Source organism: Arvicanthis niloticus, chromosome 3 (assembly GCF_011762505.2).
Source record: "Arvicanthis niloticus isolate mArvNil1 chromosome 3, mArvNil1.pat.X, whole genome shotgun sequence".
NCBI classification, from domain to species: domain Eukaryota; kingdom Metazoa; phylum Chordata; class Mammalia; order Rodentia; family Muridae; genus Arvicanthis; species Arvicanthis niloticus.
In genome coordinates, this window is record NC_047660.1 from 72,334,212 (window position 1) to 72,350,459 (window position 16,248).

General features: G+C 36.9%; 1 protein-coding gene across 2 annotated transcripts in view; it reads right to left on the reverse strand.

Moving 5' to 3' along the window:
* Positions 1-15,999, reverse strand: part of Gpr137c (G protein-coupled receptor 137C) — a 68,602-nt gene extending 52,603 nt beyond the window's left edge. For both annotated transcript variants that reach the window (XM_034498093.2, XM_076931190.1), the window contains exon 1: positions 15,437-15,999. In XM_034498093.2, coding sequence (XP_034353984.1) covers positions 15,437-15,862 — 426 coding nt within the window. In that variant the 5' untranslated portion in view covers positions 15,863-15,999. The remainder of the gene's footprint in view (positions 1-15,436) is intronic.
* Between the last annotated feature and the right edge of the window lie 249 nt (positions 16,000-16,248).

Below are 16,248 nucleotides of genomic sequence, written 5' to 3' on the forward strand. Positions count from 1 at the left end.
ACAACAAAGATAATTTCATGAAAAGCATAAACCCATGAGTGAAAGATCACACACAAAAAATTTGGAGTCTAGAAAGCAAGTATGTAAATGTTGTGTGCTCATACATGCCTATGTATGTGTTTATGCACTGCTATCCTCAGAGAGCCTGCTTGTAAGACTGGACTATGCTGTCAATCATAAACTGGATTTCAAGAGGGTTCCCATAATTTCCTAAAAGATAAGGTATAAATAACTGTAAAAATAATGTGGGTTATATTATATCCTGAACTTTTTTCTCAGAGTCTAGAATTTTAATTATATGTTAGATAGAAGCTGCTTAACTGGTAAACCTCTAGTAATGTCTAAATCTCTTCTTGGTAGACAGCACTTTGTGTGTGTTGTTATAACTTGTTTCCAAATGCATTAAAGTATACCCCATGAAGTTCCATTAGCAAAGAACTATAGAGTATAGATTTTATAGGCATGTGGCTTACCCAACTGAACTTACTCTGTATCTTTTCATTGTAATAAAGTATAATCATGAGTAAACCTTTGAGTCTTTCTAACTGATCATTTCTAACAAAACACCAAGCCTAATGTTGGTCTTGGAGACCTCATCACAATTTATGACTACCAAGTTATATTACTCCCAAGCCAGGAGCAAGGAGGTTGGGAGTAGCTGATAAACATTTTAGAATTGTCAAAACTACATGAGCCAGAAGAACCAAGTATCACTCTAGGGCAGGTAAAATAGAGGTAAATAACACTATCTTGAGAGGCAAATCAATAAATGCCACCTAGTTCCTTGGGAAAATACCCTTCTTTACTCTGGAAGGTACCTGTGCATTTGTTCTATGAATAAGTCAGCAAAAAGTTTTTGTCTTAAAGTATAACATTTAAATACTAGGCACTGTCGAGTTTGTCACCACACTAAAAACAGGGAGAGTGAGGATTTATACCAGGCTTATGTATTCTCCTCTATTCTAGCTTTCTTGCCTCAGTCTATTCTTAAAATGCTGGAGTAAACCTCTATTCTCTAAATGATTATATTTCCCCTGAGGAATCTGCTCAAGAGGTAAGATCTGATGCCCTATGCCTCTGTTTCAGAACCCCAAACCTCCCTTAAACATAACTCAAGGTGTACATGCCTTGCCCACATGATCAGTTTTCTCTAATTATGAACAGTAATCCATATATAACCAAAAAACCTCAGAGTCTCTAATAAAAGATGAGATCAAAACAAATAGAAAAAAGGGAAAGAAAGTAAAATCAAGCAAACAAAAATGATCATCATACTCAGATACATTAAGATAATGCATTCATGAAACACAAAATGCTATTAAAGAACTCAAAGAAAAAAATGAACTCATGGAAGAAATTACAAAGTCAAGGGAAGGGCTGAAAGTGGAGAAAATCTTTCCCCAAAAGTAGAAAAAAAAGGCATTTGGAAATATAAATAAGGAGAGAAAAGAAGTAGTTCAATATAGGATGTTAAATACTTAAATGTAGGAGTTCCAGAAAAACAGAAGAGACAAAGAAAAGGAGAAAAAGCAAAGTTAATTTCCTAGTAAGTTTTCAGGGTGAGAAATACTGCTTCATTAATATCAATGTCATCAGTAAAAGGAACCAGTTATTTGTTGTTAAAGATTTATATAATTAATATGCCCAAGCAAATAAAGACAGAAATCTGTTCAATAAAGAATAATGCTCTATAAACACAGTGCTTTGTATACCCTTTATATTCCTGAAAAGTAACAGCTAAAAGTTTTAGAAATAAAGTATAAGTTTATGGGTGAGAAAATCTGTGAGTTTTCAAAAAAAAAAAACCTAAATATAACTGATTACTACTACAAGCTGTTCATTAATTTACCATGGAAAGTTTGCTGAAAATGTCAATGTGTCTTATATTTAAGGAATATGCAGAACTTACTTCTTAACTAAGAGTGAAGATTTATGCTTCTAGAAGATGGATTTAAATATATTTTAAAACTGAAACTCTTTTGTCCTTTAATAAATTTTCCAGTGGCAAATACCCTATAATGTACTGTAGTGCTTATTCATATAATCCTTCATGTTTTTAAGTCAAGAAAATGGTAGAATTGCTTTTGAAAATACAAGAATAATACACCGAAGACTATCAGTTTCTGTGAAACAATGAGGGAAAAGGAATAGGCTGTATCAGACATAGGGAATCCTGCAGAACAAAGAAGTATAAGAAATGTTTTATTTTTTATCTAGACTTCTATTACACTTATTTATGTATTTGTGTGTATAGACAGACAGACAGTCAGGTAGCAGACAGGCAGGCAGGCACACACAACTTCAACACTTAGAGAACCTTAGAGCACAACTTGTGGAAGTTTTATCATATAGTCCCTGGGGACTAAACTCTGGTCACTGGGCTTCACAGAGGTACCTTTACCTGCTGAGCCATTTCTCTGGCTCACTTTTTTGTTTCTTAAAGCTAAAATATCTTGAATGTAAATACCAATAGCAACTAACAGTAGATTAAAATCTGGTAATACCACACCATGATAGAAAAAGCATTAGTGTAGCCAGAAGACCTGAATTTCAATTCTTCTAATTTCTAGTGTGGTTTATGATAAACCTATCACCTTAGTTCATCATCTAAAATTGGGGTTAATATCTACAAACCCCTCTTCACCAAACAGTATGAAACAATGACACAACATACATTATCATAGACTAAAAAAAGTGACTCTTGTTCAAAGCTCAGCTCATTGTAAAAAGCCAGGCAGAGGAAAATCTTAATTTTAGGGATGCTCTTTTCCTTTTCCACCTAAAATAACAGTAACATTTGTGTCTTACTGTGTTCTGTTCACTACTTTCTGTATTTTAAAATAGTAGTTTGCTTAATATTTATAGCATTGAGATAGATATAAGTAGCTCTATTTTAAACATGGTAATATACTGAGATACAGAAGTTAAGTAGCCTTCTCAAAGTCAGCAAGAGTCAAAGGATTAGGATTTAGTGTTCAGTTTTTTTTTTTTTTTTTTTTTTTTTTTTTTTTTTTTTTTTTTTTTTTTTTTGGTTTGGTTGGTTTTAAGCCAGGGTCTCAGTATGTAGACCAGGATGGCTTCTCATAGTGATCCTCCTGCTTCTGCCCCGAGTGCTGGGATTAAAGGCATGTGCTACTAAACACGGCAGTGTACAAGTTCTTAACTGTGCTACTCTTCCATATTTAATGTTCTAGCGGGATTCTGACAAACCTGAAAAAAAAAAATCCACTTGTTAGGACTCTTTTTTTTGTTTTGTTTTGTTTTGTTTTTCGAGACAGGGTTTCTCTGTGTAGTCCTGGCTGTCCTGGAACTCACTCTGTAGACCAGGTTATCCTCGAACTCAGAAATCCGTCTGCCTCTGCCTCCCAAGTGCTGGGATTAAAGGCGTGTGCCACCACCACCCGGCTGTCTGTTTACTCTTAAGAGATACTATGTGTAATGCTCCTAGTAGGTCATCACATGACCTCTCCATTTTCCTTCTTCCTTCTGGTAAGTATATTTTATCTATTCAAATTTAAGTTATTCTATCAGCTGTGCTATTAAATATCCTTTCAGAATAGATTTGTCAAAATCTGAGTTAGAATCTAAATCATGAACTTTCTGTACTGTAAAAGGTTTCACAAAATGAGAGAAAGAAAATGAGGAAACACTTGACCAACCAAAAAATGTAATATGATGTTGCAAAAGAGAAAAATTCCTAACCTGTTAAATATATTACATCATCTCAAAGCAGTCCAAATGACTGAATCAACAATTGGGAAGTCCAACATTGTAGAAAATAGCACAAAATTTAAAGACAGTATTTTTACCTCTGAAGAACTGAAGTCTGGAAAAACAAACTGTACAATTTGATTAATATGCTGATAAACTGGCAGCTATAATTCAACTAGATTGTAAAAAGAACATCACTGAATGTGGTGCCTTTAGTCTGCCTTTAATTCCAGCAATTGATAGGCAGATCTGTTGAGTTTGAGGCCAATCTAGTCTATATGAGTTCCTAGGATAGTCAAGAATACACAGAGAGCCCCCAGGCGGTGGTGGCGCACACCTTTAATTCCAGCACTTAGGAGGCAGAGGCAGGTGGATTTCTGAGTTCAAGGCCAGCCTGGTCTACAGAGTGAGTTCCAGGACAGCCAGGGTTACACAGAGAAACCCCGTCTCAAAAAACAAACAATCAAACAAACAAACAAACAAAAGAATACACAGAGAGATCCTGTCTTAAAACAACATATAATTTTAAAACATCCAACTATATCTTATTCTAGAAAGCAGATAAAGGATGTGCAAAATTTCCGTAAAATAAGTGTAAACTAGACTCTGGCATAGCATAACCTATAGTGTAGTAGAAGGCAGATGTTTATGATATATCTTGTGTTCTATAGTACTTCCTATATACCTGGTTAGACTTGAGATAAATGAATAAATTGCTCAGATTTCATATGAACTAACACTGGTGGTGAGTATTAAATGTAATTAATGTTTTATGTTATGGTTAGTTTTGCTCGACAATTCGACATAATCTAGAATCACCCATGAAGGGAGTCTCAATGAAGAACTGTTTAGACTAGGCTGGTTTATGAGAGATTTTCTTAACTGAATGGATGGAGATGGGGAAGATCCACATTGAAGGTAGGAGGCTTTTATAAATCCAGCAGTTCTCAACCTGTGGGTCTCAAATCCTGGGGGCCCAAATCAGATATCCTGCAAATTAGATATTTGTATTATCATTCACAAGAGTAGCAAAATTACAGTCATGAAGTAGCAACGAAATAATTTTATGGTTGAGGGTTACCATAATATGAGGAACTGCATTACAGGGTTGCAGCATTAGGAAGGTGGAGAGCCACTGCTTTAATTGGTTTGGACTGAATAAAGAGAGTGAGTTGAGCATTAGAAGCAAGCAAACATTCATTATTCTCTGTTCCTAATTTTGGATCTAACCAACTCCCCCAAGCTCCCAGTGTTGCGACTTCCCTGTAGTGATGGACTACAGCCTGGAACTAGAAACTAAAATAAACCATTCCTCAAACCAAAGTTGCTTTTGTTAGAGTTATTTGTATTGCAGCAATAGGAAACAAAACTAACACAGTTTGTTACATGAAAATTATAAAGACTTTATTTTTTTTTTTTCTTTAAGAAAGACCATCTAGAAACAGAAGAGGAAGAGAAAGTAAAATTCAGCAGTTACATGTGTTAGGAATGACCCACACAAATGTTTTGCTTGCCTTATCTAGTAGTAGTGACAATATTTTCTTAAATAATATTTATAAGATGTCCCATTTGTTTAATTTTGAGACAGTGTCTTGTAGCCCAAACTATCATGGAATTCACAATTAGGCTGAAATTTGCTTTGAACTCCTTATCTTCCTGTATGAACTTCCCCAGTACCAGGTTCACCAGATTCCCCACTTTAAGAAATATGCATTTTTGGGCTGGGGGTGGGGGAGATAACCTGATGACCTGAATTCTATCCTTGGAGATGACAAAGTGGAGGGAGAGAACCAACTACTGAAAGTTGTTCTTTGACCTTCAACATGTTCTGCAGCATATTCACAACGTATACATTGAGTATACACATACACAATAAATGTAAAAAAAAGAAATACACTTCTTTCTCTTGAAAAGCCACATTATTTTCTTATATTGTCTTATAGTGAAAACTGTTAATGTGGATGTCTTCTTAAGACCCGATATCTTTAATTCACAGTCACCACCATTCTTGATTTAAGGCCCATCTTAGCATTTGAATTTTGCTTTAAACCAAACTAAGTAGGACCCCTGTTTTAAACCAAATTAAGTAGGAAAAGAAAGAAGAGGAAGAGGTAAGGGGGCTGAAATATTTCTGCTGTAAAATTACACGGGAGATCTGTTTGAATAGTTGTGTTCAGGCTTCTCTGAAGAAGTGTTGATCAGGAAATGAGAGGAGTAACTAAGAAAAGAAGGAAGAACACTCTAGGCATCAAAAACCATGGGAATGTTCTATTAAAAAAGGAAACGGTACAAAGGACTGAAAGAAAGGACATGTAACATGGCTGGACTGATGAGGAACGAGGAATACTCTGCAAGATGCAGTGCTTTGTAGTACATACAAATTTGTCTTTATCCTAAAAAGTAACTAGAGCCAATAAAAGAATCTAGGGGGAGAACTTCTAAAATTAGATAGACTCCTGTTGGAGAAGGATAACGCTAGCAACAGTGCAGAGAAGGAAACTGTATATGTAGGTATGCCAGAGAATACAGACAAAGTAGCTAGGCAGATAACTATTCAACAGGTTGTAGTAGCTTGAATCAGGTCTTGTGATGGGAGATGGACTAAAGAGATGTTAGGATTTGGTGATAGAGTGAACGTAAGTATGCATGAGAAGGCAGTATCAAGTATTACTTGTAAGCTTCTCAATTACATAAAAAAATCAGAGTGCAGTGGAAGTCAAAGAAATGGGAAATAGAATGGAGGACTACGTTTTGGTAGAGATAGGTATAGGGTGGAGACAGAGGAGCAAAGTCATGATGAGTCTGGGTGCTGGAGGTATTGGACAATATGTCAAGTAACTGTAAGACCTAGAAAGTCAGGGCTCAGAGATGCAGTTTGGGTGAATCAGAGATAGGTATGGATCTTTTTTTCTTGTGTGTTTGTGTGGCATTATACCATGAATGCAGATGTTAACATATGGAAAAGAGGGGAGATAGGCTCACTGTTGTTAGAACTGTCAACCTCTGGTGTTAAAGGAGAAAGGCAGAGTCACTTCCTACTGGTTAATTTGAATTAGTATTAAAACTATCTAATGAACTTGCTGACATGAAGGTTATTGTGGGTCACAGACAACAGATATTTTGTAAAATTATGGGGCAAAAGAAAATTAGAATGGAGAGAGAAAATTATGTTCTGAGTACTATGAAAAACTGAAAAACAATGTATATCTAAATGCTTTGATTTTGAACTCTAGGGGCTGACACAGGAGGATTGTATTGTAGAGGTACATCATGCCTTTAATCCCAGTTCTCAGAAGGCAGAGGAAGAGATAGATCTCTGAGGCCAGCCTGGACTATAAAGGGAATTCCAGGCCAGCCAGGGCTACAAAGAGACACCTGTCTTAAAAAACCAGAAAGAAAGAAAAAAGAAAAGAAGAAAGGATGTTAACTTTGCTAAATTTCAGTTTTTTAAATGTTTGTGGCTAATATGGATTCAAACTTATTTCTACATGACAACTTGTTTTCTACATGACAACTTGTTTTAAAAATTTCTAGATAAATGTTTATTTCCATTCTGGATATTGTATATAGTGTTTCACATACATGCTAGGGTAAACAGTGTACTACAGAGACATACTGTCAGCCCTAACATACTTTTGTGACAGAATTCTAATGTAATTCCTTTGGGATGAGATAATACAGGCTATAAAATTCCAGTTCTTTGAGATTTTGTAATAGCTAATGACCAATATTATATGGCATGTATCATTTTAAATATTCATATTTAATCTAATCCTCATAATAATCCTATAAGCAGGTATTATCATTGCTCTCATTTTTATAAGCAAGGTGGAATGCACAGAGTAACCCAATAATTTATCTAAGTAACTTTAATAAATGTGTAATTACATTTTCCATTTACCATTTTAGCTCTTATTCCTGGAATAAGCAGAATCTTGTTCTTGAGGAAGACATCAATCTAACTGGAGGCATTACGAATTTAAGACATAGCATACATCATCAGTGTATAGAATTTTGAGTTTTGAACAATATATACAAAGAGATCATCTATAAATGCAGAATGTCCCATACCTGTCCAACCAGTATTGGGCATTCAACAAAGAACTCTTTGTGGCTGTTGTGTTTCCGTCTTCAGACTCCAGTACCTACTTACTACAGATTACTTTGTGTTTAAAAAATTTACTATAAATAGAATAAGTGAGGTCATTTGGGAAGGGGGAGTCTGCTTCTTTCATTCAGTCTACTGACTTTGAAATTATGTTATGTGCGCTTTAAAAACAACCTAATAGTAGTAGTACTCCTTTGTGTGCCATCTTTTTGATGGGTATTTTGGTTAATTTCAGTTTTGTTCTCTTGTAAATAAACCTAATATAAGCTTTCACATATAAGGCTTTCTATGGATATATGGTTTCTTTTAGATAATTATTTAAGACAGTAACGTCTAGATTGCGTAACAGACTTATGCTACAGTTTTTAAAGATTGTTTTCCAAACTGGTTGTAAAGCCTTACACTTAAACCATCAGCCCCTCTCAGCCCTGCACATAGATTCTTTTAAAAAATGACTTAATATTTTGTGTGTTGGTGTTTTGTCTGCATGCATGTCTGTGTGAGGGTGTTACGTTGGATGCCCTACAGCAGGAGTTAACAGAGAGTTATGAGCTGCCTTATGGGTGTTGAGAATTGAACCTGGGTTCTTCTGAAGAGTAGCCAGTGTTCTTAAGTGTGGAGCCATCTCTCTAGTCCCCCTGTGCATACTTCTAATTAACTTACATCTTTAGCAGTCCATAAAATGGTCAATCATTTACATTTAGACTTCCTAATCAATGTTCAGTGGTAATTAATCATGATTGTAATTTTAATTCTCCTGATAATTAATCATCTTGACCATCTTTTAAGTGCTTCTTGACCTTGTACAAATCTCTTTACAAGTGTGCCTTGAACTCTTTTGCCTATTTTTCTTATTATAGAATTTAAGTTTTAAAAATATATTCTAAATACATATACTTTTGCCAGGTATTGTTTTATAAAATATTTTCTCACCTTCATTCTGTTTTGCATAAACCAAAAGGCTTTAATTTTAAGAATTCATTTGTCAGTTTTGGTTCATGATTTTTATTTTCTAACCAAGAAATTTTGACCTTGTCCAAGAAAACAAAAATTTTCTTCTAGAAAAATCTTAGTTTTTACATTTAAGTTCATGATTTATATCAAACAGATTTTAAAAGTATGGTATAAGGTAAGAATAAATCTTTTTTTTTTTTCCATTTGTGTATTTAATGAAATTTTCTCTTACTAAATTTTGACATCTTTGTAGAACATGTTGAATTAAGGGTGTATGTTTAATTCAGAACTTTGAATTCTGCTCTACTGATACATCTTTATATCAATATTACAATATTACATGGTGTTGATAACTTTAGCTTATAAAACCTTTTGAAAAATCAGGTAGTATGATTCTCCAATTTTAGTACTCTTTTTCAAAACTTTAAGGACTTGGGAGTCCTCTATTTCCTATGAAAATATTCCAAGTATTTTATAACTTCTGCAGAGATTTTAATAGGGGCTGTATTTCATGTATAGCTCAAATTGGAGAGAAGTTACAACCTAAAAACGTTACATATGCTTTTCATTTACATAGGTTTTTGTTTTTTTCAGTGCTAGGGATCTAACCCAGGGCTTTGTATATGTCAGCAGAATATTCTATTATCAAATTATATATTTTGTTTTTAATTTCTCTTAATGTTTCATAGTGTTCATTATATGTCTTGATATCTTGCATTATATTACATTTATTTCTAAGCACTTTAATTTTTATACTATTGTTTTTAAGTGAAAGTTTCTCAATTTCAGCTTCTAATTTTTTTTGCAGTATAAAAAGTCTTATCCTTTAATTTGTTAAGTTCACTTATTAGTTCTAATAGTTTTTGAAGATTCTTTAGGATGTTTGACCTCAGCAATTATGTCATTTACAAATAAAATTTTACTTTCTTTTTCTAAATACTAAACTTATTTCTCCTTTTTGTTTTATTGTAATTGCTAGGACCTAGGTTTTAATTTTTTTTTTTTTAAAAAAATATGTACGTTGGTGTTCTGCTTCTGTGTATGTCTGTGTGAGAGTGTCAGCTCTCCTGGAACTGGAATCATAGTCATGAACTGATATGTGGGTGCTGGGAATTGAACCTGGGTCCTTTGGAAGAGCTTCCAGTGCTCTTAACCACTGAGCCAATTCTCTAGCCCCCATCAGATTTTCTTTTTAAAAGATTTTATTTTATAGGGCTGGGGAGATGGCTCAACAGTTAGGTACTTGTTGCTGTTTCATAGGACCCACGTTCCTAGCACCCACATCAGGTAGCTAACAACTGCCTGGAACTCAAGTTCCAGGGGAGTCAATGCCTCTTTTTGCTTCCCTGGGCACCTGTACTCACATGATCAGCTTTGTTGATCATTAGATTCTCACAGTAGTGATGTTATAAAATGCTTTGAAAATATTAAATACATTAAAACGTGAGACAATCTGATCCTGCCTTCGGTGAAAAACTATAGGCTCAGTCATAGAAAAAGTAGGATCAAGTTAGTGGGTAAAAGGTAGTTGAGTAGGTTCAAACAAAAGCAGTTTATATTCCTTGCAGATAGTCAAACACTGAACTAAACTATTTTCATTAAGTATTAATTTGTGATGTGAGAAATTTATGTTGTAGACTTTTCAGTTACTATATCTTAGAAGCTTTGTCAGTAATATTTTACCAGGAGTAATTAACTTTTGCTCTATTTAAGCCAAGATAATCTATGTATTCATAACATGTATAATCTTTAAACACAAAATATAAAGATTACAGACAACCTATACTCATATAAATACACTCATGAAAATAAGGTAATTGTACCTATTACATGTACATATTACATATTTTCTAGAATTTAGCTTTTATATCATTAATCAATAATATATTCATAGTAGCTGTAGTTGCCGTGAGACAAAAATATGATAAAATGACTTGTTCTAAGAGTTTCCATTTTAGGTGATAAAAATACACTTGTGAAAAATAATATAACAAACCAAGATACCTGGAAATTGAGTTACATTTTAAAGTGTCATTGATATTTAGAATAGTACCTTCATCTGAAGAAGCAATAATAGCATTCATGAAATCAAAATTTTAAATATAATGTTTTAGCTCTTTTAGCATTAGAATCAAGTCATTGTACTTTATACTGATCAAGCAACTAGCATTTATATTATAGAAACTGGAAGGAAAAAATGTCAATGTGGGCTGGGCGGTGGTGGCACATGCCTTTAATCCCAGCACTTGGGAGGCAGAGGCAGGTGGATTTCTGAGTTTGAGGCCAGCCTGGTCTACAGAGTGAGTTCCACAGAGAAACTGTGTCTCAAAAAAACCAAAAAAAAAAAGTCAATATGGAACTCAAAGATGAACTCATTCATTTTGGCATGCATTATAGTGCTCCAAAGATAGTATACTAACACTTATGGGTTTTTTTGTATGTCCTAATGAAGAATAAGATCATAAAAATTTATTTAAAGACTGAAATCTTCACTAGGGAAAATATAAGAGTACAAAATTTTATCTGGTAAAGGTCATGCTCTACTGATACTCTCAGAAAAAGTTCAATATTTGTTTTTTAGGTTATTATACTTTTTTTCCATTCCAAAAATCAGAAAGATGGAAAGTCAGAAAAAAATACTTTTAAGCCAATTCCATTCAGGTGTAATCCAGAAAAGAGAATGGCTTACACAGTTCTTAACTTTTAAAAACCATGTGTTTTGGAAAGGTCACCATAAAATATGTTCAAAGTAGTAAATGTTGTTTTCTATGTTTATAATGATCTATAGGTTTTTTTAGAAACTATATATCTGTGAGGAGGAATGTGCATGTGAATATAAGTATTTTGGCACCTACAGTTACAGTTGTAAGCTACCACAAGCTGGTGCTGGAACTGGGCAGTCTTCTGTGAAAGCAGCAACTGCTCTTATCTGATGGGGCATATCTTCTGCTCTGATCCATGGTTCTTTATATTGAAAAGCTTGAATGTTTTTAATTCATCAGACATGGACACAACAAATGTTTTAAATTAAAAGTAAAATGGAATTAGTATTTATATGAGACAGTAAAGTCAATACTTTGGGACATAAATTAAATAATAGCTTTGTTTTGGTCAACAAACTTTCCCTACAACTTTGCTCTAGTATGAGGGATTTAAAAGCTGGGTATGGCAGCAATGCCCACAATTCCATCACTTGGGAAGCTGAAGCATGTGATTTTTAAGTTTGATAGCATCTTGGGCTATACAGTGAATTCTAGGCCAGTCTGAGATAACTAGCAAGCCCATCTGAAAACAAAACAAAAAAAAATTGAAATAAACAACTCTTTGCAGAGAAAAACTTTACTAATTCAGAATGATCAATGGAAGATATACTTCCAGTTACTTGGAATTGTTATTTAAAAATTATAATCCAGAACTGGGCAAAGTGGTATACATCTATATTTCTTCACATATGGAAGGCTAAAGTAGGAGGATGGAGAGAGAGTTCAAGGCCAGCCTGGAGTATATAGACAGCCTGCCTCAAAAAACACAAGAGAAACAAATACACTTCTCTTACTGTTTTGTTTTTTGAGGCAGAGTACGACAATGTGTAACTAGAGATCCTTTTGCCTCTGTCATCTAGGTACAAGGATTACAAATTTGTGTTAACATACTCACCTTTTAAGTTTAGTTGTTATATAGGCCATATTGTCTTAGAACTATGTAGTTTAGGTTGCCCTCAAAATTCTTCTAGCCTCTCCCCCTCCCAAGTGCTGGAATTATAGGTATGTACCACCACACTTCAAATACTCTTTTAAGTATAGATATCTACAAACTGGAAAATAAATTGATTCACATGTCTATTTTAAAGCAGGCTTAAAAAAAGAAACATTTATTCAAGTGTTATTATATGTCTTAAAAATTTTAGTTTTTGTATTTTTGAGAGAAGAGTTTTATTTTAACAGGAAGGGTGATATGTAGGAGGAACTAAGGTGAGAGGAAGAGAAGGAGTAAGGAGAGGAGGAGGAGAAGGAGAAGGAGAGGAGAAGCTAGGTGATGAGAGAAAGGGGGGGGGGGGGACATGGAGGCAGATGTTCACGTGTCTTCACCAGTCAAAGATAGTTGATATATCTAGGTTGGGTATTGGGTTACACCTCTGATTGAGCATTACCAAACTTATAAAGCCTTTGATTAACATTAAAAAATTGTATAAAAGCAAAAAGGAAAAGGAGGCATGGTATAGGGGTTTTCTAGGGAGGGGAATTGGGGAAAAGGGATGGCATCTGAAATGTAAATAAAATACTCAATAAAAAAATAAAAGGACTGCCGGCCGGTGGTGGCACACGCCTTTAATCCCAGCACTTGGGAGGCAGAGGCAGGAGGATTTCTGGGTTCGAGGCCAGCCTGGTCTACAGAGTGAGTTCCAGGACAGCCAGGGCTATACAGAGAAACCCTGTCTCAAAAAAAAAAACCAAAAAAAAAAAAAAAAAAAAAAAACCCAAAAAAAAAAAAAAATAAAAGGAAAAAAAAAAAGTTTTATTATAAAAGACAACACATCATCCCTTTCCAGAAGATACTGAGAAATAAGCAGAAGATATTGAGAAATAACCAAACAAAAGAAGCTTTAGTACAGTATTTTGAAAATTATATTTTCTAGGGTAAGAAGTTTTTTCCAAAAAAGTGTATCACACAAACAAGTGATTCATTTAATAAGACTTTCAGACTTTAATGCTTCCTTGCTTGAAATATCAGTGCTAAATGAAAATTTTATCTACTCTTTATTTTTTCTCTAGAAATACTTTAGACATTTGTACTTAGATATAGTTGATATTTTCCTATTATGACAATGTTTTGGCTTCTTTATTTCCCTTTGAGTGAGAGGTGCTGGTAGAAGATACAAGTGAACCCCTAAGGCATCCAAGATCCCACTCAGGCTGTTGGTAACTTGGATGTATACATACATAAAACTTACCTAGCTCCATGTTTAATACTGTACACTTTCTGGTTATGTGTTATATCTCAAATGGAAGGGTGGTGTTAGCAAGGCCCAATGAATTGTATATATAATTTCTTATATCAAGACATATGGGGGGGATGATGACACCCATGGTATCTGATGCTCCTAGCAAACCGACTTTTAGTCATTTCAGGTAGATTAACTGTATCTGAGGCTAAAGTAAGGCTCTAATGATGAGAAATTACTAATGTTCAACCAAAAGTGTCAAGAACTAAATATCAGTTTACCTATAAATAAGAGTTATAATAGTTTAAGCAACCAAATATGACACCATTGTAGCATGCTTGTTTGATTTATAATTGCATAAGCTTTTCACTTTTGCTTTCTAAGGGTTTGAGATTTTGTGGTATTATGTGGATAGAGAATAAAAATAAAGTTTGGTCTTGTTACTTAATAATTGTTTTTATTGGAGATAGCCTGTATATATAATAATTGTATATAGTTGAAATTACAATTGTGATTTTAAAAATGATGCTTTTCTGCTTTCCTGTTTATTAAGGGAGAAAAGGAGTTGGTTTATGTAAGAAATATAAACACTTAATCTGATTCAAAAGTGCCTTTTTTGGTTACTTTTCCTTGGAACTATGTTAATTCTCATCACCTCCAAAAGCCTTTGAGAGGATTAGCTGCATAGACCAATACCGTTCTATATTAGTCAGTATTAAGTGTATGATGTCACCTTCTTTCTCCTCTCCTAAGCTCTTATTTTGAGGTAAAGAAAGAGTTTTCTGGGACAAACCTGAAAATAATAAGGCATAAATACCACTGATATACATGATTGACAACCTTATACCCCCAACCTGTCTGAAATGGGTCAAATACCAAAGTGCTGCAGAACAATGCAATCCAAGCAGCAATTCCTCATAAAAGAGAAAGGGGGTGTGATTAGACTCCAGTTATTAAGCAAGTTGTTGATTAAAAAAAAAAACAAAAACAAAACAAACAAAAAAAACAGGTCCGGGGTTTGTTTCTGCAACAGGCACAGGTTATCTTCTCTCCTAATTAGCTCTCCCCCAAAGGGCTGTGCTGTAAGAGACCGCCTAAATCGCCAAAACAAGCAGCAACTGGGACAAACACTAAGGGCTTTATGGAGGTCCTCCGGCTGTCCCGCAGCATTGGCTATTGATCGTTCACCCCGTCGGGGAATCGATCAGAATTTGTGTAAGGTGTATCGAGCCACAGTTAAGGAGATGCAGGGGGGTGAAATATAAGCTTCTAATAAAAGAAACGCAGCAACAATAGCGGAGGAACAGCTCTGCCTGGTGACGTAATGGCTGGCAGCGGTCCAGCTTCAGCAGAGCTGCCTCTACCTCAGCATCCAACCTCCCTCAACCCGGTCCAGCCCCGACAGAGCTACCGGAGATGCTACTTCTTACGATGCCTCTCTGTGGTCGCCACCAACGCCTTACGTGGAGGTCTGGGACATTGAACAAAGGGTGTCCCACTGCCTTAAGTTGTCGGGGCAAGCATACTCTCTCTCACACTTCTCCAACCCCCTCAGGCACCGAGTCCATCAGCGGCTTAAGTTGAGGGAAAGGGAATGACAGGAGTGTCTCAGTGTCCCCAGGCTGCTCTCCGGCCACCTCCCCCGCCCCGACCCCCGTGAGTCTCGGCAGGAGTGGATCCCGGCGGCCCCGCTCCCCCGCTCGCCGGTCCTCCCGCCTTACCTCTGCCAGGTAGAGGTTGAGGAGACAGAGCGTGGAGAACTGGAGGCAGGAGGGGAAGCAGTAGAGCAGCCAGTGCGGGAAGAAGTGCAGGCGAGAGGGTGGCCGCAGCAGGGGCAGAGAGCCGCTGAGGGAGAAGGCGGCCGAGAAGAGCGTGGTCCTGAGCGCTGCCCACGCGAGACACAGGAAGAGGCAGAGGCTCTGGTAACTGAGCCGCCGTTCGCGGTACAGGAGCAGCCGCCACAGCTGCAGGTAGGCAAAGGCGAAGAGCGCAGCGTAGAGCAGCGCGTGCAGCACGCTCAGCGCCAGCTGCACCGAACCGGGAACCGCGGTGCCCGAGGCCGCGACGGCGCCCCCGCCGGGCGTCGAGGGTTCGCGGCCGGCCGTGGGGACCGCGGCGGCCGCCGGCCCCGGCACTGACACCCTCATGAGGGGACCCGAGCAGCGGGGAGGGAGCGCGGGAAGGAAGCGGTCCGAGCGGCCCCCGGACCTCCCGCCCGCCCCAGCCTGCGGCCACGGGCAGCGCCGTGACAGGAGTCGCAGCCCCGCGCGGTGGCCGCGGCTGCCCTCGGGCCCGCCTCCCCTTTCCCCCTGGGGGGCTCGTCTCCTCCCGCCGCGGCTCGGCTCCGCGGCAGCAGAAAACAACTCTCGGCTGGAGACAATCAGCTGAGAAACCCGAGCTTTTGAGGCGCTCGCTCCGCACTGTGAGCTGCCGGCGATTGGCCCGGGCGGGCGCGCCCTCTGGGCGCCTCACTCGGAAGACCACGGGCTTCAGAACCTGTCACTCCAGAATAATTTGATCTGATTGGCCTCCT